Genomic DNA, 23,507 nt, shown 5'->3' on the forward strand with positions numbered 1-23,507 from the left:
CTCTTACCATAGCTGGGCGCCAGCTGATTGCTAATCTCTCTCCCCAGAGGTGGCTGCATGTCACTGGGGCCGAATGGATGCAGTAGGGATGGGGCTACCAGGTCACAAAGGGTACGTCTACACAGTCTGCAGCAGCAAGCCCCAGAGCCCAGATCTACAGACCAGAGGTGGCTCTAGACATTTCGCAGCCCCAAGCACGGCGGCATGCCATGGGGGGCGCTCGGCCGGTCGCTGGTCCCGCGGCTTCGGTGGAGCCGCGGGACCAGCGGAACCTTTGCAGGCATGCCGCCAAAGGCGGCCTGCCTGCTGCCCTCCCAGCGACCGGCAGAGCGCCCCCTGCAGCATGCCACCCCAAGTACGTGCTTGGCATGCTGGGGCCTGGAGCCGCCCCTGCTACAGACTCAGGCTCCAGAACTAAAAACAGCAGTGTAGATGTTGGAGCTCCAGCTCTGAAGCCCCTCCCCCTCCCTAGGCTTCAGAGGCCAAGGTCCAGCCCAAGGCTGAATACCTACACAGCTGTTCTTAGTGCTGGTAAGTGTGAGCTGGAGTCTGCAGACCGGGGCTCTGAGTCCTGCTGCCGCATGCTGTGTAGACAAAACCAAAGTCTGCACAACAATTGCAAACACCCCTGGGGTTTTTCACATCCAGGCTTTGCATTTGCTTGACAAGAGAAGGGCCATCTGGACCTGGGTTCAGATTTCAAACACCCCATGTTTCCGGGATGTTTGGCTCTGATGATTTGCTTCCCAGCCATTTGCAGTAGATAGCTGCCCAAAGCACTCTGGGATTTTTTAAGGTGAAAAGCCCCGTGAGTAGGTTAAAATGTTGTTGTTCCTTTGGCCCAAGCAATCAGCCAATATTCAGGGCCTTGCTGGTTGTTTCTGTTAGGGGCAGAAATTGATTATGCGAGCCAGATATATTCTTTGGAGTGATCCTGTTTATTTATAAAGAATGTAGAGAAAGTCTGGTTTCCCTGAAAACAGTGAAACAAACAACAGCGGGCAGTTTCCTTGCTCATAGTTTCCAATTCTGCCTTTCCAGCCAGTCCTGTGCCCCTAGGATCTCTGTCTCTGGTCCCTGTGAGGGCTGTGTCCATGACAGCTTCTCTCATTTTCTGCTGGCTTTCTACTTTTAACCTACACAAACAGCTTGCCATGCAATCCTCTAGTCCCTGGATTTACAACCACTCCCAGGGAACCCTCTCAGCCCACATGGTTTAGCCCTGCTCAGGTTTTGCCATGTGACTGATTGCCTTGGGCAATATCTTCTATTGTCTCCAATTATCTCATTCCATAAAGTGGCTTACTTGCTCCTTTCATTTAGCCTGAAGGGTGGTTAACTCACCTGTAAGCTTTAACAAGATCAAAGACCCACTTGATGGCAGCCATTAACACGTTCCAACATAATATGATGGCATAACAGTATTAGCTACTACAAATCACCATAATCTGCATGACAATAAACTGTCCTCCTGCAGCTCCCAGCTACCATTGCTACCAGCAGCCCCACTCTTCCTTGCAATGATAACATGGCACGGGAGGGGAAGGGAAAGAAAATCTTGATATTGAAACCACAGGACTTGGCATCAATGAGAACAGGCTCTATTCCTGGCTCTGTCAATGACTTTCTCTGGAGCCCTGAACAAGCCATTTCTCGGTGCCTCCATTTCCCCCGTGCTCTCCCCCACCGATGCCGCGGAAGTTCAGGAGGATGAATACTCACAGCATAGTCTGTAGCTTGCATAGATCCCTCTTTTTTCTTGGGGGGCTTGCCTTTCCCGGAGCTGGCTCGCCGCTGGATCAGCGCTTCAAGCCCATCCCTCAGGAGAAGATCGGTCAGTTCCTTCAGCAGCGCGAGCTGCAACAGCACATCAACAATCAATGATCAAACAATGACCACCTCTCTCCGTGTCCCCCACTGCTCCCCAAGGTAACTGAGAAAGGCAGAACCCCCACAATGTGAGAGTAGGATACACATGCACTCAGGGGTATTGTCTGGCATGTGGACAGACAGATGCCTGCAGATCTCCAGAAAGTGCCAGTACCCTGTGGAACTGCCTTCTGGTGAAAGGTCCCAGAATTACCAGCATCAGAGACTTTCACCACAAGTGTGTGTGTGTACCACTTCTATGCTCTCCAATCTCTCCTGAGGTCATTCTGGACACTGATTAGTTGCGCTCTACCTCTGCTGTGGAGGGAGGCGAGACCAATGGTTGGGACTTGGAAAAGCCAAGATTAATTGCCTTCTGTGCTACAAACCCTAGGGGTTAGCTGTGCAAGGCTGGTGGCAGGGTGAGATGCAGCACACGGGGCTGGCCGCTCCTCCTGCTGCTCCGTCAGCACAGCCCCCCGTTGCATACCAGCTCTCGTCCAGCAGGGCCCTACCCCCTGTCCTATTTCCGGCTGGCACTGTCTGCAAGTTGCAGTGGCTGGTGAGTGCAGGCAGGCGCCAGGTAGAGTCCAGTTACATGTTACCTCCGCTGCCCACCCATCAATCCTTTACGTGCGTGCTTCCTCTCTCACTGCTTTGCCACTTTGTGCCTCCCCCCAGCTCCGCTGCTCCTCCAGAACCCACCCCTAGAGCGATGCGTCCCATTCCCAGCACTGTGCGGAGAACAGCCACATGGGAGCAGTGTGGTGGCGGGAGAGAGGAGCTCTGCACAGACACAGACCAGGTCATCCCTTCCCCGCCCTCCTCCCCTGCAGCTGGAAGCAGCTCCCGTCCCTTCCTGGCCACACAGCGCTGACAGGCTGCTGCTGGCCACATTCTGGTGCGAACCCCGGCAGAAATCTGGGGAGGGGAGGCATGTGAGCCTGCATGCCCCCCTACATGCTGCCTCAGAAAGATGCGGTGCCAGGTACCAGGAGAGGTGGGTCCATCCTGGGGGCCCAGCCAGACACGGAGGGCAGATTTCACTGGGCAGGGAGGGCCGGGTCAGTCAGCCACCTCCCCCGCCCCATGTGAGAGAGGTGTACAGGCATAGGTGCCGACTACATGGGTGCTCAGGGGCTGGAGCATCCACAGGGAAAGATTAGTGGGTGCTCTGCACCCACCGGCAGCCAAGCTCTCCTCCCCACCCCCCATCCCACTTCATCTCTGCCTCCGTCTCCTCCCCTGGAGCGCACAGTGTCCTCACTTCTCCGCCTACCTCCCAGCGCTTGCCGCCACAAAACAGCTGTTTTGTGGTGTAACAACCTCCGGGAGCGAAGGGGGAAGACCGGGAACATGGCACGCTCTGGGGAAGAGGCAGAGCCATGGCTGGGATTTGGGGGAGGAGGTGGAGTTGGGGCAGGAACTTTGGGTAAGGGGTTGGAATGGTGGCAGGTGTGGGTCAAGCACCCACTGGCACCAGCAAAAGTCTGTGTCTATGTGTACAGGAGTGTGTGTGTGCGTGTGTGTGTGTGTGTGTGAGAGAGAGAGAGAGAGAGAGAGAGAGAGACACCCCTCCCCGTGTGAACCCTAAAGCCTTAAAGATAAGGTAAATAAAAGGAATCCAACAACACAGTATTTCTTTTTAACAGGGGCTCAGCCAACTTAATGTTAATTTGAACATCTGTACAATCGATTGCCATTGAACTTGCCTGAATATGAGTAAATTTACCAGGTGTCCCTGTCATATAGCATAAGTCCCAATTCTGAACCTTAGCGTCCAAAATGTGGGTGCCTGCATGAAACCTCCAAGCTTAATTACCAGCTTAGATCTGATAGCGCTGCCACCAGCCAGAAATTCCAGTATCTGACTCACTCTGGTCTCCCCAAAACCTTCCCTGGGGGACCCCAAGACTCAGATGCCCTGAGTTTCACAACAAAGGGAAATAACCCACTTCCCTTCCCCCTCATTACCTCCTCCCAGATCTTCCCGCCCTGGGTGCTCTAGGAGATTACCCTGCTTCAATTCCTTGAAACACAAACACAGAGAGATCAGGTTTCTCTCACCCTCCCTCAGAGTCNAAATGTGAAGTATTGAATGAAGCTTTCATTTTAACAATCTCCCTGTTCCCGTTGCCTTTAGGAAGAGTGAGATTTTAGAAGGAAAAACCCCTTTTCCGACAGTCTCTTAGGTGGAATCAGAGCTGGTGATAACTGTCCTTTTGGGAAAAAGAGAGGAAGTCAGTTGAGATAGGCTGGAGCTGCTGCTGCTATTAAAGTCCGATCCTGTTTCATCTCGGGTGGCGGTTGGGATTCATCTGTAGCTAGCAAAGGTGGCAATGTCATCTGGCTTCCTCTCTTTTTCCCAAAAGGACAGTTATCACCAGCTCTGATTCATCACTCTCAGAGCCGAGAGAGCAACAGAGACGAGACAAAAGACACACACCTAAAAATTCCCTCCCTGAGCTTTGAAAAATCTGGTTTCCTGATTGGTCCTCTGGTCAGGTGTTTGGTTCCCTTTTTTAACCCTTTACAGGTAAAAGAAACCTTAACCCTTAACTATCTGTTTATGACAGTCTCGTATTCACCATAGGGAAATATGGCTGCCCTAGGGACAGCAACCATGGGATGGTCTCTGGTGATAGGGAGACAGACCAGAAGCAGGAAGAGCCCCTGGGAAAGGAGGCAGAAGGACTTGCTGTGAGCGACGTCTTGAGGTAGAGTTGCCACAGGCAGGCGACTGGAGGCATAGGTGCCAACTCCGTGGGTGCTCCGGAGCTGGAGCACCCATAGGGAAGAATTAGTGGGTGCTCTGCACCCACAGGCAACCAAGCTCACCCCCCCCCCGAGTGCACCGCATCCCCGCTCCTCTGCCTACCACCCAGCATTTCCCACCTGGATGCCGCCAAACAGCTGTTTGGCGGCATTAACAAGCTCTGGGAAAGGTTGGGGAGGAGTGGGAACGTGGCATGCTTGGGGGAGAAGGTGGGACCGGGCGGGGATTTGGGGAAAGAGTTGGTATATTGGCAGGGAGAGGGCAGAGTTGGGGTGGGGACTTTGGGGAAGGAGTTAGAATGGGGGTGGGGTGGGGTGGGAAGAGGTGGGGCAGGGGCGGGGCATCATGGAAGGGATGGAGTGGGGCAGGGCCGGGGGCAAAGGGGGGTAGAGGACCTAAGGGAAAGAGGGGAAGTCGACGCCTATGACTGGAGGAGAAACAGGTCTCTGGGAAAGCTGCCAAGCTGGCTTGCTGACCTTCCTGAGCCAGACAGCCAAGGCTGGAGGGGGCTGGAGGCACAGAGCAAAGGGAGATGTCTGCTGGCTCTCAGAGCTGGAGATCTGGACATGCGGTCCAGACTGTGTCCTATCCCAGGTTATACATAGCACCCCGTGTGGACCACCCAGAGTCTGTTAGCCTGCTCTGTAGGCTATAGTTGGATTCGCTGGACCAGTGACACTACATCACTCAATGTATTACAAGCGGGGGACCAATTAAGACTGGACTCCCCCGGTGCTAGGCACTACACGTACACACAGGGAGAGACAGACTCTGTCCTGAAGAGCAAACACTCGAAACAGACAAAAGATGAATTATCCCCAGTTTGCAGATGGGAAACTGAGACCCAGGGAGATGAAATCACTCACCCAAGGAATCTCTTAGCAGAGTCAGCAATTGAACCTAAATCTTCTGAGTTGCAGGCCTGTACCTTAACTACAAAACTCTCCTTCCCCAGTAATATTTGCTGTAAAGCTGCCATAGATGAATCTGAATATTAGTGATAACTAGCCCCAGGACCTGAAATAACCTACACATTAACCTCGGTGTTGGAAACAGAAAAGCCAACCCTCTCTCCAGAACACCATAGAAGCCAGAGGGATGAGATGAAGGCTTGTTATGGCTTGTCTAAGTTTAATGGTAACAATCTCATCTCAGGAAGCAATTACATCTAATAGCAGTGGGCCAAACATTCAGAAGGAAAGTAAAATATTCACATACCTTGATCCCATAGGCTTCAAAAAGTCTCTCCAGATCCTGAATTAGGAATGAAGGTGTTAGCCAATGAACATATGTTGGGCGTAGCATACACCACATTAATAGATATTATGTGCATGGAAAAGAATGAAAGGAAGGAAGGAAGGAAGGAGTTGGGAAGTTATGTTAACTGAATTCCGTTTACCCCTGTCAATTATCCCTCAACACTTTGCAAAGCTGAAGTCAGCATTGGCATTAGAATATAGAAAGCTTGCCAATGGCAAACCACGTTAATGTTCTGCCCTGGTACATGCTGTCCTGGACCAGTACCTGGAAAGCTAGTCTCCAAGATAAGGAAGGTACAGAACAACAAGTTAAGAAACTGCTATGAACTGGTGGGTAGAATTCTAGTGATGTGCAAAGAGGTTTGTAACTTGTGAAATCATCCAATAAATGCTCCTAGCTGAAATGTGTCCCTCTGGAAGCAAGCCTTCTGTGTAAGGTGAATTCAACCACGCTGCACGAGACGGCTTCCTGGAAGCTAGTATCATGTTGAACCTTTTTTCCTGTACTACATGATCAGTGTCTTTTAGCAATAAACTGGATTGATATTGGTTATTTAGTCTCTTGAGTATATTTCATAACAAACCAAAGTGCATTCAAGCAATTGACTATACAATTTACCACCAAGGGAAATAACATTAACTCAAGTATAACCTCCATAGATGAGCAGTGACAAGCCCCTAGATACTGATGGCTGGATTCTGCTCTCACTGAAGTCAATGGAAGCTTTGCCATTGGCTTGGACAGGCATAACATCGGACCTTGCATCATGGGAACAGGGTAGGTGTCGATTGGCTCTTTCAGCAGCGAATGTCCCATTGTGTTCTCATTAACAGGCCACAATGATTAGCTACATAACGTGGTTAGCAGGAAACAACACTTCCCAAAGTAGGGAACCATACACTCCTCCTCCCTGTCACCCACGTGAAAATGCTGTGAGAAAGGAGCTCGTGTCCGTGGGGCAGCTGGTCCAGGAGACCGCTCTTAGATACTATGATAAATAGGCAGCACTGGAAAGAAACCTGACTGGTAGAGACAATCTGGTACTCAGCGTTAGGTGAAAACCTCAGTGGAGATTAATGATAATTAATCATGTTTATTATGATGGTGCCTAAAGGCGAGCCATGAATGGGGCCCCATTGTGCTAGGTGCTGTACAAACATGTGCCTTGCATTGTGCCCTGATGGATCCCTGTTGGGAGCAAATGCCAGAGCCCCACTGGGAACGCCCTACACCAGACCCAGGGCTGTAATCCTGGGAGGCTGAAAACCTAACCATCCCATTGTTTGCAACTTCCACAGTGGCACCAATGGGTGGAAGGTGGTCTCTGAGATACAGCAACCAGGTACTTTCAGAGTATTTAGGGTTTCACAGACCATGGCCAAGCCTTCAATTTGAACCTCGATGTCTACTGGTTCAGAACTGAGACAGAAGCACAGGTCTGATGTGCTCTTGTCTGTCTACCCTAGCTAGAAGGTAGATGTTCTGCACAAATGTAAGCTTCCAGCTGACTCTCCAGGGTAGCCCCAATTGCTTAGCTGAGAGTTGACCAACGCACACCCGCTGAGGGTGAGATCAGCACCCCAGAGCAGAGGTTGGAATCTGATGGCCATAGAGGCAATAAAGCATTTCTAGCCTTTGCTATACCTGAGAATCCAACAGATCCTACCCAGTGACCCCCATTCTGTGTTCCAGACTGCTCAGTGGAGCTGTAGGGCAGGGATCCACATTCATAGCTGCCCATTAGTTCATACTACATTTCACAAGGGATCTCTCTACAGAGCTGCAGCAGTGACCAACACAGCACCCATCCTGGTTAAAGTCACTAACCTGGATCCTACTGGAAGGCCAAATGACTTGATCTTACTGCAGCAATGGGGTAAGATTTATGACTAGCTCCTCAGCGGCTTGTTCTACACTGGCTTTCTTAGGATTTTGTCTCTGAATCCTAGCACCTGGGGGTGGGGCTCAGAGACCCAGGCACAGAGAAACACAGTGAGAGAAACAGGGATGGAGAGACAGCGTATCAATATTATAATTTTCCATATGTTTTTATTTACCTTGATCTCCACTCCTTTGCCAGGTGGACCTGGATCTCCCTTTAAGAAAACAAACAAACAAACAAACAAACAATAGCTGGTTAACAAAAGCATTAGCCCAAAGAAATGCAGTGACAGGTGTCTAGAGTGTCTGGAGCTGAGGTTTGGTAGTCAGGTTTCCTGGGTTCTAGTCCTGACTCTGCTAGAGAATTGTTGTCTGAGCATGGGCAAGTTACTTAAAATATGCCTACGCTTCAAGCTGGTAATGCGATTCCTAGCTCAGAGAGCCACACTGCTGCCACAGCTACATTCTATTTTTAGCATGGTAGCTCAGTCAGAGCTGACACAGGTATGTCTTCTTGAGATGGAAATCACACCCCCAGCTTGAAGTGTCGACATGCCCAAGTGGGGCAATGACTTAACTACCTCGCAGTGAGGATGAGAGCCTCCAATTAATGCTCGTAAAAGTCTTTGAAATCCTCCAATGAACTTGGCAGCTAGTCCCCTTTCACTAGGCCCCACCTGAACCACAGCCTCAGACACAAATACCCTTCAGCTTGACGGAAGCTTGGATTTGTGTCAGAACTTTGGGCCTATCTGCAGGTGCTGGGTTCACTAGAGCATACACCTCAGACAGCGAAACCTTTGGATAAGCAGCCAGTTCCACACTGCGCTTTGCCTAATTCAATCTGTGATATGGTATGTGAGCGATGTTGGGATAACTGGGCCTACAAAACTACCCGAACGGTGAGCTCCACAGTAAGTAGGTCCATCAGCTGTCACAATAATGTATAACTACAAATATTGATTGAAAAAGAGATGAAAGGGGGACAGAATGAATTCGTCCAAACAAAAAGTCCTGATATAACTCAAAGGCTGTGGTAAGAGCATGCCTGGTACACTTGTAAAAGTGGGACCAGAAATTAATGAACCAGTAAAGAGGAGGTGGGCTATTCCACCCATCACTCCCTTTTGGGGTCCTTAAAAGAAGAGACTTAGGGAGGGAAATTGGCCATTGGACCAAGCTTCATCATCATGGCTGCCACCCCCACCACCTTCTAGGACCCTGGAACCTCTTCATCCTAATCCTGAGAGATGTCCTGACCAGACCAGGCCAGGGAGAGGGACCCAGATGACATTGCCACCTTTGCTAGCTACAGATGAATCCCAACCGCCACCCGAGATGAAACAGGATCGGACTTTAATAGCAGCAGCAGCTCCAGCCTATCTCAACTGACTTCCTCTCTTTTTCCCAAAAGGACAGTTATCACCAGCTCTGATTCCACCTAAGAGACTGTCGGAAAAGGGGTTTTTCCTTCTAAAATCTCACTCTTCCTAAAGGCAACGGGAACAGGGAGATTGTTAAAATGAAAGCTTCATTCAATACTTCACATTTCAAATGTTTTAACTGTTTTTTCTTCTTTTCTTAATCTTTCATAAAGGTGAAAAGGATTGTTAATGGCGTGTTTGCCATCATCCTAAGCAGGCTGAGGTCTCTGTACACCAAATGCCGAACCTTAGTGCTGTTTAATGTTGGACAGCGACTGGGCTATATAAAATAATTTTAGGTCCATTTATTCCATCTAAATTAATACAACAGCACAAGAAATTTTTCCTGGTACCTGAGCAAGTCAAACAATCATTATTTGCCCAGTTTTATTAGCATGAGCACTATTACCGTGATATAAAACAAAAGGCTGATACCTGCTGTATTGCTGCTCTGCAGACCATCCTTGCTGTTGTGTATAAATCTAGAACACCTGAGTGATTCACTGTAGCTAGGGGCTTAGAAAGGCACTTGGAGACAGGACACCTCAGTTCTCTTTTTAACTCCACCACTGATTCATTGTTTGACCACACCCAGGTCATTTAGACCAACATTTTCAAACCTGGCCACATTTTCCCCAAGAGCCAAGCATCCACAGACCCCCACTGAAGACTTTTTTCAGATCAGAGCCACACTTTCACCGCTTTGGGCCTCAGTTTCTCCCAGGTGTGAAATTGGTGTTCCGATAACATCAGTGGCAGTTTGGCATGTGGATCAAGGGCAGGACACATGACAAATTCAGAGCAGAGGATTTTACCAATGACAGGCAGATGAGGCCCAGGTCCAACCCACTTAGGCTATGTCTACACTACAAGCGAGGGGTGCAATTTCCTTGCTCATGCACACATATTCACACTAGTGCTCATCAAGTTAGTGCAAGTATAAATAGCAGTGTCGCCGCCATAGCACGGGTACTGGCAGCGGAGGCCCGGCTGCCTCCACCAGTTTCAGGCAGAGAAATCACATCTGAGCTCATAGCGTAGACGTGGCCTGATAGTATCACTGCTCCTTCCCAGGGGATGAAAGTGTGTTGTGTCTCCTGCGCAGATGTGAAAGTACCAAGGGATGCAGGACATAACCTATTCAATGCTAGGACCTTTGTCAATGCAATGTTAGTGCTGCCCAGTTAGATTTGCAGGAGTCAGGCACTGTGAAAGTCAGAGCTCCAACAGGAATATTACAGCAGCTTGGGATCGTCCCAAACACCTATTGACTAAGCCTCACAAGACCAAGTGGATGGTAACTATTGTCCTTCACATTTCACCCTTGGGGGTAAATTGAGTCACGCTAAGGGTCAGAGCCAGGATTAGAACCCAGATCTCCTCACTCCAAGTCTCATCCTGGGACCATGCCATCTCCCCTTAATTAAGCTGCAGGTTTAATTAGAAAAAACAATCCTAGGAAATATGGCGTGTGTGCAGTGCAGATGAGTTAACATTACAACAGGAGCCTTGAACTTTGCACACCCCTTAACATTGAGCTTTTGGTCAACATTCTCTCCAAGGGCGAAAGGGACTCGAAGGTGAGGGGTTGAATTCCATGTCTGATGGGCTTCATTACACTGAAATCTGGTTTCTGCCTCTACAGATTCCGGTGGAATGAAGGGCACCAGCAAACCATGGACTGGGGTGGCCTCCAACCACTCAACACATTTTGCACAGGAGAGAAAATAATCCAAGAGGCTCCAGAGACCACCCAGCTGGTTATACCACTCGAAGAAAGTATCGGCTTGAGAGCTATGGGACCATGGCAATCATGTGACTTGGGCAATTCCCTTCACCAATGGGCGCCCCCATATTCCCACCCTGGGGCTCAGCATATTTACGTCCCAAATGTTGGCAAAGAGTTCATAGATTCATAGACTCTAGGACTGGAAGGGACCTTGAGAGGTCATCGAGTCCAGTCCCCTGCCCTCATGGCAGGACCAAATACTGTCTAGACCATCCCTGATAGACATTTATTCTAAACCCTTACTCTAAATATCTCCAGAGATGGAGATTTCCAACCTCCCTAGGCAGTTTATATCCATATTGTCTAACCACCCTGACAGGAACTTTTTCCTAATGTCCAACCTAAATCTCCCTTGCTGCAGTTTAAGCCCATTGCTTGTTGTTCTATCCTTTAGAGGCCAAGATTAACAGTCTCTCACCTCCTTATGACGCCCTTTTAGATACCTGAAAACTGCTATCATATCCCTCTCAGTCTTCTCTTTTCCAAACTAAACAAACCCATCTTTTCAGCCTTCCTTCAAGGTCATGTTCTCAAGACCTAATCATTCTTCAGAGGGTAGCTGTGTTAGTCTGGATCTGCAAAAGCGAGCAAAGAGTCCTGTGGACACCTTATAGACTAACAGACGTTTTGGAGCATGAGCTTTCGTGGGTGACTACCCACTTCGTCGGATGCATCCGACGATTTAGTGGGTAGTCACCCACGAAAGCTCATGCTCCAAAACGTCTGTTAGTCTATAAGGTGCCACAGGACTCTTTGCTGCTTTTAATCATTCTTGTTGCTTTTCTCTGGACCCTCTCCAGTTTCTCTACATCTTTCTTGAAATGTGGTGCCCAGAACTGGACACAAGACTCCAGCTGAGGCCTGACCAGTGCAGAATACATCAGAAGAATGACTTCTCGTGTCTTGTTCATAACACACCTGTTAATGCATCCCAGAATCACGTTTGCTTTTTTTGCAACAGCACCACTCTGTTGACTCATATTTAGCTTGGTAGTCCACTATAACCCCTAGATCCCTTTCTGCAGTACTCCTTCCTAGACAGTCTTTTCCCATTCTGTATGTGTGAAACTGATTGTTCCTTCCTAAGTGGAGCACTTTGCATTTGTCTTTATATCAATGCAGAGAATTAAGGCCAGCCATTAGCAGAGATGGGGAAAGAATTGAGGAGCACTTGGACCCTGGCCTTTTGCTTAACCCACTAGGCCATGACAAGTTTGCCCTGGCATACACCTACTCCATTCCTCCTGCTCTTTAAAGAGTCGCCAGTGTGACTTTATTGATAGAAAATGGCTCTTAAACTCACGTGTCTTCAGATTCCAAATACATCCCCCCCCACTCCACCCCCCCACACAGAGCAATTAGACTCTGGCTCAAATCTTGACTCTACAATTTCCAAGCACCACCTAGAGTTTTTTCCCCTTTGGTGTCTCAACCACGGCAATATGTAGCATAACTAAAGTACCTGACAACGGGGTTTGCTCTAAAGCGGTTTTAACTGCAGTTCCTCTTTGGGAAGACCTGCATGACAAACTCTTAGCCCAGTGACGTGGCAGCAAGGTGAACATCCCGAACTCACAGCAATACACATCTCCCAGCACAGTGCCACCGTGCATGCTCTGTCCATGGATGGATGTGACTATATTTTTGTGCCAATCAGTGGCACATTTCTATGTACAAATAATTTGCTTTTCCATTTTGAGCAAACAGTTCTCCCACAGAGAGGGGCCTGGTTCCCTTCATCATGATGATGATCTGCACTACAGAAGTGTCAAGGGCAAGCCTCCCTCATCCCCCATGACCCCCCATTGTGCTAGCAAAGTACAAACAAATACAAAGCACAGTCCCTTCCCTAAATAATTCACAATCTAGAATTATGACATTAGAAACTATTACCTTGTCCCCTTTTGTCCCCTTTTCTGACACGTTATCCAGCTTGGAGAGGGGGAGAAAAAGGCATGAAATCAGTATTGAATGTTTCAGGAACGGATACACCAGAATGTAACAGCCATGGTTAAGAAGCAGAAGCTGAAACTTACTAGATTAGTTAATGAGCTTCAACAAGGATAAATTTGGTACAGAATGTGGTATTCTCTATCTATTTAGTAGTATTCTAAAGCCATGGTTTATAAAGAGATCATTTAAGTAATGTTGATTATATGCAGAAAACAAGGCTAGGAAAGTAACATACCAGAGTCCCACCTGCAGGCCCTGGGAGACCATCCAGCCCCTTAAAATACAAAATAAAGGTAGGTTTGACCTCATGGTTCCCATGTTCCAAAGGAATATTACAGTACAGACCCATTTACATATGGATGTCAGGAGTCAAGTGTCACAACCGCGTGTTAACAGACTGCAGGTTAAGAGGGCCATGATGAAATATCTTAAGATATTTATATATACACACACACACGTATAATTATCTAGGATTACATATGTACTCACAGTGTCTCAAATACTGTAGGCCTATCTGTTAATGGCGCTTTGCAAGAATATAAATTCAAATGTGTAATCTAATAAAAACATTTTTACTACACAGGAGCGAAAGTAACTCAGGACACTTACCGATACGGGGTGGTGGCAGCTCTGGGCCCCGGAAGGGGTGGGGCATCAGGCAGAAAGGGTGGGGCTAAGGGGTCAGTATCCCCCAGCCAGCCCTTCCAGGCCGCCTTGTCCGTGCCGCTTAGGGTTCCCGTGGCGATTTAAAGGGCCCGGGGCAGTAAAGACATACAACACGTTTCCAGTCCGCACTTCCTGTCAATTTCTATGTCAGTGAGTTATTGAGCAAATCTGTAGCGCTACATAGCAAGTTCCTGTGCTGCGTGTTAACAAGTCTCACGTGTTAAATAGGTAGCACTGGGAGGCATGGCGCTACCGCGTGTTAAGCAGATTTGCACATAAACAGAACTGTTCTGTATCTCCACAACTAAAATTTGACAGTAAGGAGTAATTTCTGAATGCTGTCACTGCCCCCTATTCCCGAGGACCAAAGGGTAGGTCCCCCCACATTGCTGGTCCCAAGCTAGTTATAATTCAGGCTATGAAAGAGTTCCCGCTAAACAGAATCTAAGCATGGTGGGCTGGCCCTTCCCAGCTGCCCAGCAGAAATGGGATGCGTAAATGAAGAATTTTGCACAGTTTGGAGGCAGGTGGACACCAAAGTTCTATTAAATTTCCAGCTGAGTGGCCCAGTATTTATATTTGGGGGTCATCGGGTTGGATGATGATTATTCTTTATGAACTATATTGTGGTAGCAGATGAACATGTCTGTTAAATGCTAAAAGCACCAGGCTGCCCCAAGCAGCAGATCCCATGGTCAGGTGGCAAAGTAAAGATCCACCATACAAGCCTGTGCTCCTGCAAAGGCCTAGGCAGTCAGTAACTTTACGCATGCAAATAGCCGCTTTGATCTCTATCGGACTCCTCATCTGCATGAAGTTATGCAAGTGCAGAAGTCTTGGCATGATCCAGGCCCGGGTGTGGCCATGAGTTTAACAGCTCAGCTCAAAAGCTCTTGCTGTTTAAATCCAACCTTTCGGGGCCCCAAGCACATGAGAGCTCTGACCTAATTGTCCATCCACCTGCAAGCCCAACAAAAACACTCACCTGCAGACTCCCACACTTACCCTGGGACCTGGAGGGCCTCTCTCTCCTTTCAGGCCTGTATCCCCTGGATCTCCCTGTAACCCAGCAGGAATGGGTTAGCTCTCTCTCTTTGGCACTGCAACATGACTGATACCTGCATTGCTTTATCTGGGGAGAGCTTTGGTTTAATGCTTTGTCGTTAGCCATGGGAATGGAACTCTCAGGACAGTTGCTTAAGACTCTTGTCCTCCCGGGGTCCCCCCAGAACCACCCTTTCCTAGCTTGCAAGGAAACAACCACTGCTACAAATGCACAGAAAATGTTAGCATGAAACTGATGCCGTGGAAGGTCCTCTCTCTTGATGGCCAAGTCACCTCTCCCTGTCCCCTGCTGCACAGAGGGTGAAGATGCCAGAAGATGAAGACGAGTCACAATTTTTGCTAAACCCTGTGATTTCAAGTCATATTTTTCCTCCACTCAGTTGGGAGACGTTCCTTGGCAAAATGGCTGCTCTGGATAACACCTGACCCAACCTCTCCTCCCGCATAGGTCAGATAGGATGCTGCATGCGGTGATGTGGGTGGTGCATGAAAGGGGCTGGATTCTTTGCGGTTCGTTTCTCTGAGCAGAGGAATGGTACAGAAGAATGGCGTGAAGCAAAGAACACATGGTGTTCCACGTCTCTCAGCCACTACTTTGGTATCTTCTGAAGGGTGCTGCTCCCTGAACTCTGCGCTCCCCTACTCTTAGGTACTCAATTTCCCGTTTTTTTTTTTTTTTTTTTTACCCAAACACCCCATACGGGTGGAATCCCTCCCTGTTGATCTTTATTACAGACCTTCCATGCATCTTACATCCATCATACTGTGATCAATTGCCTGAGTGCACTGCACTAATCCTTGAAAGGTGCTGCTCAAAACACACCTGGATATGGCTCTCTTACCCTAGACAAAGATGCAAAGCAGTGTTGCTTGCCAGAGCTGGCATAAACAAGTGATTTTTCTCCCCCTTTAATGAGAAGCCAGTTGCCTTCGCCCAAGTTCAGCAAAGTGCTCAAGCATGTGCTTAACTTTAAGCATGTAAATGATCCTATCCCCATTTGGCAAAACACTTAGGGCAATGGAAGTAAGGCACCTAAATACCCTTAAAAATCTGGCCCTTAAGCACATGCTTAATTCCAAGTACCTGCCTGAGTCCCATTGACTTCAGTGAATACTTTGATGAATCAGGGCTTGAGTGTTCATTCCTGTCTGCCCTGCAGAACCCACACAGGTCTGGAAAGAGAGTTGGAGTCTACTCTACCTCTTGCGTCCTCAACAACATTATCAGCTACGTTCCATTTGTAGCACCTTTGTTACTGGTGAAGTGAACAGGAGAACTCAGTTTGCTTTGCAGAATTCAGCATTTCAGATCCCATCTTGAATTTTGTGGGATTTTGACTTGCAAAAAAGTCAACCTGAGTGGAGAAAACTTGATCTGGAAGTCATAGGGTAAGTCGAGACTGCAAGCACAGCACCTGTGCTTGCTAAGGTTCCCAGAGCAGTGAAGGCACAGCAGTGCAGGCTAGTCCTGCGAATAATTACCCAGGCTTTCAGATGCGCTTGTACAGCTCGCACTGACATGCATGCTGCTGCAGCTTCCCTGCTCCAGTAACTGAGATAGTTACATTACAACTACATTGGGTGTGTCTGCTTGAGCTGGGCATGATTGCAGGGTAGATATGCCCTTTGTTTCACAGCAGTAGAGGATTATGTGCTCCTCACAGCTGGAAAAGTTTGAGGTCAATTCTATCATCTCTATTTCATAGAATTTCTTTAATTTTTTTAACTTAATCCTTTGCAGCTGTTTACAGCTTATTTAAAACTTGTGTTGTTGTTGGAGGGTAAAACACTCCCATGCAAAACAACTACACAACCAGTGTTAGGGCATAGTCATCTCAGTGCATCATTGCTTATCCAGCAAGGGAAAGATTTTACCTTATCGCCTTTGTTGATGATGCTGTTCTCCAGAGATGACACCTACACCAGATGGAGGAAAGACAGGTCACAAAGTGTTGTTGGTCCCAATTAGGAACAGATCTGTGATGAGCAATATCATCTCCGCGTACCTTCCTTCTGGTTCTGATACACCCCTTTGGCACAAGGATTAATTAACTCACTTTCTTTCCTCCTCTAAAAATTAGCCTTCATCTGAGCTGCAATATTTGTATCCAAAGCTTCTAGGCTAAGGAGCGTCTTCATCCAATGAGCTGTAGAGATATGAGCCAGCTGTGAAGTTTGGGTCTGCGGCTGCACATCCACAAAGTTTGAAGTGTTTAGGTCTCACCCATTACAGAGATTGGGGCCAACAGCAAATCCAATATCCAAAGTTCCCCAGAGCTCAAGGATGTTCAGATTTAGGATTTTGTTCAGGCCCCTTTCTGCTGCTGACTCAATTTTTGACTGCACAGTTTAGAACCTTCCCCTTTGAATCAGAAGATGATGTACTTAGGTCACTGGATGCGGTGATCATTGTGCCAGCACAGAGTGAGAGAGCCACAGGAGTCGAGCCTCCTGCCCTTCCATCAGGAGCTGGGAATTATGAGCCTACTGGGCAGCATAGACTGTACGCTGCCTCCCCCCTCCATCCCCAGTGGCATTGTAATTTCAGAGCAGCATACTTCACTAAGAAGTGCGTGAGCGGTGAGCGAATGGGAGAACGGCAACCGAAGATGATAAGGCTGGGGCAACCAAAGGCCTGGTGATATAGGCGAGAACTTCCATAGCATATTCCCATGGGAACTGATTTAGTTAAGTACATGATTAACTTTAAGTCATGATTAACCATTGAAGTCAAGCATGTGCTTAAAACTCATTGACTTCAGTGGGATTAAAGGATGTACTTAAAGTTTGCCATGTGCTTTCTGAAATAGGTATTGCATTAAGCATGTACTCATATTCCTGAATCAGGTCCGGAGGGCTGTTATACTCACACATGTGCTGAATGAATTGCTGTGATATATTCATAGAATATCAGGGTTGGAAGAGACCTCAGGAGGTCATCTAGTCCAACCCCCTGTGCAAAGCAGGGCCAATCTCCAGGCAGATTTTTGCCTCAGATCCCTAAGTGGCCCCCTCAAGGATTGAACTCACAACCCTGGGTTTAGCAGGTGCGATAGACCCAGGCCAGTTGGGAACAGCAGAGTAGTAGAAGGGAGATATACTGGCCACTGGATAAGCAGTTTTCTGTTCCCTGAGTGACCAGAGCAGGAGCTGCTCCAGGCTAATGAGAACACCTGACTCCAATTAACCTGCTAAGAGTCAGGTGAGGCTGTTAAGCACCTACTCTAATTAAGGTCCCTCTGATGCTATAAAAGGGCTCACTGCAGTCAGGCCAAAGAGAGCCAGGGAGCCAGAGGAGAGGAAGTGTGTGTGAGGAACTGGGAGCAAGAGGTGTGCAAGAAGCTGAGAGCGAGTAGGCAACTGCTGGAGGACTGAGAAGTACAAGCATTACCAGACATCAGGAGAAAGGCTAATGCTCAAACCATTATTCACTACAACAGAGGGACTATGGTCTCCACTACGGTGACTCTGGCCTCTCGTGGTAGGCACTAGGTACAGGCCACTACCCTCAGTGCTGCTGCAGGCTCACAGCACAGCTGCCTGCAAAGGAATGGGAGCCCCTCCTTCCCGTTTCCAGGACCACGCACCCCCTCTGCCCCAGTTCCCCTTCCCTCCCACCGGTGAGCAACTTCAGAAAAAAAGAGTATTACTCACAATGCTTCCAGGTGACCCAGGCGGCCCAGGCTTCCCCTGTGGAGACACAACACCCCCCATCCCCCAAAGAGCCGAATGGTGAAAGTCAGCATGTCACACGCCAAGCTGGACTCTCTCTCATGCAGGGTTAAAAAGGAAAACATGCAAACCTACAGCTTCACCCTTGTCTCCCTTCTCTCCAGCAAGTCCCTGGGAGGAGAGAGGCGCAAGGTGAGAACCGGCCCTCGGTAGCACAGAGTCAAAGCAGCCCCCCCAATCCCCGCCTCAGGCCCACTCAACGCACGCTGAACCTCAGCATCTACCAGGCTGAAAATGCAAGTGACGCTTCCTCCGAGGTGGGCAGAGGAGATTTTGCACATTCATGTGGCATGCACACCAGGGGTGCCCATGGCAGAATCCTGCCTGATGTCTTCTGCTTCCGCCCAATCAGATGTTATTCAAACTGGTTCCACCCCTTCCTGCTGGGGAGCAGACCTGCAACGCTGGGCTTGCCACGCTCCATCACACGGAGGGAGGGAGCTTGCAGCCTTTAAAGCAGCAGAGTTATGGGCCTCTCTTTTGCCTGCTACAATATTGTCTCCCAAGCTCCCTTTCCTTCCATTACACCATCAATGACTGACTTACATCCTTTCCCGGTTCTCCCATCTCGCCTTTGATCCCCTGTTCTCCATGACGGCCCGGAATCCCAAAAGGTCCCTGCAAAATGATTCAAAGAAACAATCATGAGTGAAACAAGAGACTGATCTTCGCACATACAGCCCAATGGGCGTTCCAGACCCTGTCCAGCAGCACAGAAGTGCAGAAGACTTCACCCTAGGCACCCGCTTGAACTCTTTGTGGTTTTCATTTAGGAGGTTGACTCTTTGTGCATGTGAATTCCAATGCTGCTGACTAGTGCCGGATTGAAAGCCCTAGGAGAAAGCCCTGGGCTGAGAACCACCAAACTCATTGCACAGATCTCTTTTTCTCTCACTAATTCCCTTCTTTAACTACTCGGACATGGAAACACAGTACTTGAAGGATGCCACTGAAGCACCGAAAGCTCATTCTGCACCCTGGAATGAATCATTACCTGGATTCCTCTCTCTCCTGGCTCCCCTGGGGCGCCTGCTTCTCCCTAAAGGAAAGGAGGACATTTTTTTTTTACAGCCTTAATAGCAGCCTCAGGTAAATGGGTGTGTCAGGCTGCCCCAGCACTTAGGACATTAATTATGCAGCACTTATGCCTGCAGAGACCAGCTCAAATGGAGAGAGAGACAAGCCCACTTATCTGGCCAGTGGCTTTGAATGAGGCCAGTCTCCTACCCCAGCACCCAACAGAGGAGCAGGCAATGATAAAGATGGGGTGGGTCGTCAGAGGTGCAGTAAATGGGGATGACTTTTTAGTGGGTGCCCGGAGCTAGAGTAAACAGGGTCAAATGTTGCAGGGAGATGTCAGAGTTGCAATAATGCTAGCAGAGGTGAGGGGAGGTTGACAATTCCCACCAGTCACCAATGGGGTTTTGGGAAAGTCTCCTGCTTTCCACCTCCTCAACCTTAACAAGCAGGTGACTGCCCCCATAGCTACTCCCACCCCTCAGAACTTGGGGGTGGAACTCCTGTCCCAGAAGGAAAAAGGTTCTGAAGTCCAGTTTGACAGGCTGGTTGCAATCTCTAACTTTGGCAGGTGAAACCGAACCCAGAAGGAAAAACCTAACCAGAGTTGGAGCCAGTTTGGGGGACATTTCAATAACTTGGGTTGGTCGAGCCAAGCTGAACCAAATGCAGACCTGACCTCCATGCCTCTCATCTGAATCAAAGCCCCCAAAATGGGAAAACAAGAGGGTCCTTTTGGATGACTTGGGAGTCACATCGGAACAACTTCACATTAATATTTATCAGGAGGTTCCGCATTCTACTACAGACTACAGCAGAGAGAGCTCAACCATCTCCATGGCTAAGGGAAGGCACAGAATTCCCATTATGTTACCTTAGTCCCCAAGTTCCCTTTCTGCCCTGGTTCTCTCTAGAACATAACAAAAAGTGTCAGATTAAAGTTCAGTTTGTGACCAGTTTTGTTATTCTGAATTTCCCAGTTGGATTAAAGTGTCTGGCTGAGTTCCGATCTTACTGTTGCCAGTGTAAACCAGGAGTAACTCCTCTGAAGTCAGTGATGTTACTCTAGTGTAACCTGAGATGAGGATCAGGGCTCTTCCCTTTAATCCTCTCCTTTGTGGATCAGTACATACAAGGGACACTTGGGCTCTATTCTGCCACAGGACAATGTGATAGTAACTCCAGTGATGGAAAGGTTCTTGGATGGTCAAACTCCTTGAACTAAAAGAGAGTGGCTATTGGCTGTCATTAGTAAAGAGTCTTACCTGAGGCCTGTAATAAAGCTCTCTAGGGTGGCTGCCTGTGTTCCCTTTAAGCTACGCAGTTGGGTGGCCAAGCAGGAGAGATTCAAGTGCTGCACACTGGATTAGCAGAGCTGCGCACATCCAGCAGCATGTGTTCAGGTGCCCCTCACCCCGCTGCTTTGCACCCACATTACTCCTGCAGCTGCTCCCGGGAGCCTCCTGCTGGCTGTGCAAAGCAGGGGTGGGAGGGGGGTGCTAATGTCAGGTTAGCTAATGCTAATGTTCCCTGTACCCCATCTTCACAGAGCAGAGGAGAGGGGCCAGCCTGGCTCAGAACTCGAGAGCAGCTGCGGTCTGAGATCTGAACCAGCCTTCCGGGTGAGTGAGTGCCTTTCTTAAAGAGACAGCCATGGTCTCAGAGACTTCCCCAGCAGCCAGCTCACATAATCTCTCTCTCTCTCTCTCTCTCTCTCTCTCTCTCACACACACACACACACACACAATTTTTATTTCTCTTACACTTAAATTTAATTCTTTGAGTAGTGAGTTCTAAAATGCCTAACCTGTCCTGACTGAAGTAATTATCCCTGTGGTAACTTTTTAAAAATATATATTATATCTAGGTTTTTTTGTTTCTATGGTGGCGCACATCCACACATGCCTTGGTGCACATAACAAAATTTATTCCGCACATGGATTGAAAAAATTAAGGGAACATTGGACTGCTGCCTGTCTCAATTCTAATGGAGCAGTCTGACATCCTGCAAAATAAACCAGCATGCCCTAAAATGTCCTTGAGGGTTAGTGCATCGTCAAAACACCAAGATGTCATGGTGCAGCGTACAGTTGTCACGATTTGAAGATATGTCATCATGTGATGGTGCAATGTCAAGATGTTGCAACACAAATGCCCTGGTGCAACATATTTGTCCCACTTCAGATGAAGTTAAAGAGCCAGTGCACTTTGATTGACAGAGCTCTGCCCAGATATGTGCCCTAATGCCCAGGACACAGCCACATTGCTGTGCATCTTCAAGCCAGCTGGGACAGAGCAGAGCGGTATTTTGCTTGAGCACTTGAATTTCACATAGTGTAACGGGACACAGACTGAGCCATTTCACCTCATTATTGCAGGTTCCAGCCTCCCATGCCCAAAACAAAACTGACACCCACCAGCTCCTTCCACATAAACCACTCCCCCCTTATCAGATGGTAGCCAGGAGCCATTTTTAATATGGAAGCATCTTTTTCCTTTTGTGTCTAAGAAAATGGTGCAATTCAGCAAAGTGTACTGACATGACCAGTCTTACTGGACCATTAGTTTCTACTTACATCTTTACCTCTTAGTCCGGTCTCTCCTGGTTTCCCAGGTGTTCCTGGTTCACCTTTCTCTCCCCTCGGACCCATTTCCCCCTGGAGATAAACAGGGAACATAACTGTTGCTTTCTTCTACTGCATTTTGTACCCCCAGTGTTCTAAGCTGCTGTGTGATGTAGGTGTCTCTCTCTCTCTCTCTCTATGGCAGCTGTGTTTAGGGATGTGAAACAGGCCCAGCTCACGCTGTTTGGCATCTAAACATCTCACCTAGGTAAAGTTTGCAAAAGAGGCATTCTGTATTCATTCTTATCATTGCTCACCAGCATCACCATGTCCCCTTTGTAGGCCATGCTGGAGCCCTACGCATAAATAACAGTATGAACCAAAGGCTTTGAACCGGAGTAGGCCGGGCTTCAGCACAATAGCAACGCGCCAGGTGTCAGCTAACTACGTTAGCACATTCCTGTCTGGAAAGGACGGTACAAAAATACACAGCTCTCTCAAGTAACTATGTAAACACATTCTTCAGGGATAGTACAAGAACACACTGACCCCTCAGAAGATAAGGAGGGAATGACAGGATAATGGACGAGGATATTTTGTTCTAACTAGCAGGTACAAGGATAAAAGTTCTAGCTAACAACATCTGGAGAGTAATACTTAACTTGTTTGTATCAATGTATAAAAAGAGAATTTATAAAAGGAGCATCTCTGGTGTCCTGATCAAGCTGGTCCCATGTCGTGGGAGCCAGGGTGCTAGTACCATGCTTCCTCAATAATAAGCCTGGCCCAGCATCTTCACCACCGAACCAAGCCTGTAGCCATTCTTTACGAGTGACATCGAGGTTTGCTGAATCAGTATGCTGCATACCCAGCTAGTGCAGCTAACATCGGAGCTCCAAGACTGAACAGCCTTAACAGCTCTCCACAGCACTAACATCATCCTTCCTCACCCAAACACCCTTCACCTCTGTCCACTGGCTCCCCCACTTCTCCACCACATTGAGTTAAAACGTCTTGTCCTCACCTTTGCGAGCCTTTGCTCTTCCACTCTGGCCTACATCTCCCAATCACCTAGGTGCACCCTCCCCCTAGCCACCAAGTCCACCCATCCCAAAGCAGCCCACAGTTTTTCTGCCATGTTTGGGGAAGGACCAGTCTCCCAAAACAAAATTCCCCTTCAACGAAGTCTAGGGAACACCATGAGAGAAATATCATCATTAAGTATCAGAGGGGTAGCCGTGTTAGTCTGGATCTATGAAAGCAGCAAAGAGTCCTGTGGCACCTTATAGACTAACAGATGTATAGGAGCATGAGCTTTCGTGGGTGAATGCATGGGTGAGCTCATGCTCCTATATGTCTGTTAGTCTATAAGGTGCCACAGGACTCTTTGCTGCACGGGGGGCCAGATTGACAGAGGTACTTCAGTGGGGGCGGGGGGGTCAGTTGCCTGAGTATCTTTGTGAATCTGCATCTAGGCTTTTTTCTGTGCCCTTGTCCACTGGTCTGGCACA

General features: G+C 48.4%; 1 protein-coding gene across 1 annotated transcript in view; it reads right to left on the reverse strand.

Moving 5' to 3' along the window:
- The window catches only part of LOC116818314 (uncharacterized), a 265,422-nt gene that overhangs the window by 165,629 nt on the left and 76,286 nt on the right, over positions 1-23,507 (reverse strand). The window contains 13 exon segments of the mRNA XM_075063437.1: positions 1,723-1,857; positions 5,864-5,899; positions 7,963-8,001; positions 12,893-12,931; positions 13,188-13,226; positions 14,624-14,677; positions 16,559-16,600; positions 18,338-18,373; positions 18,491-18,526; positions 18,962-19,033; positions 19,410-19,454; positions 20,307-20,342; positions 22,009-22,089. Coding sequence (XP_074919538.1) covers positions 1,723-1,857; positions 5,864-5,899; positions 7,963-8,001; positions 12,893-12,931; positions 13,188-13,226; positions 14,624-14,677; positions 16,559-16,600; positions 18,338-18,373; positions 18,491-18,526; positions 18,962-19,033; positions 19,410-19,454; positions 20,307-20,342; positions 22,009-22,089 — 690 coding nt within the window.

This window comes from Chelonoidis abingdonii, chromosome 1 (genome assembly GCF_003597395.2).
Source record: "Chelonoidis abingdonii isolate Lonesome George chromosome 1, CheloAbing_2.0, whole genome shotgun sequence".
NCBI classification, from domain to species: domain Eukaryota; kingdom Metazoa; phylum Chordata; order Testudines; family Testudinidae; genus Chelonoidis; species Chelonoidis abingdonii.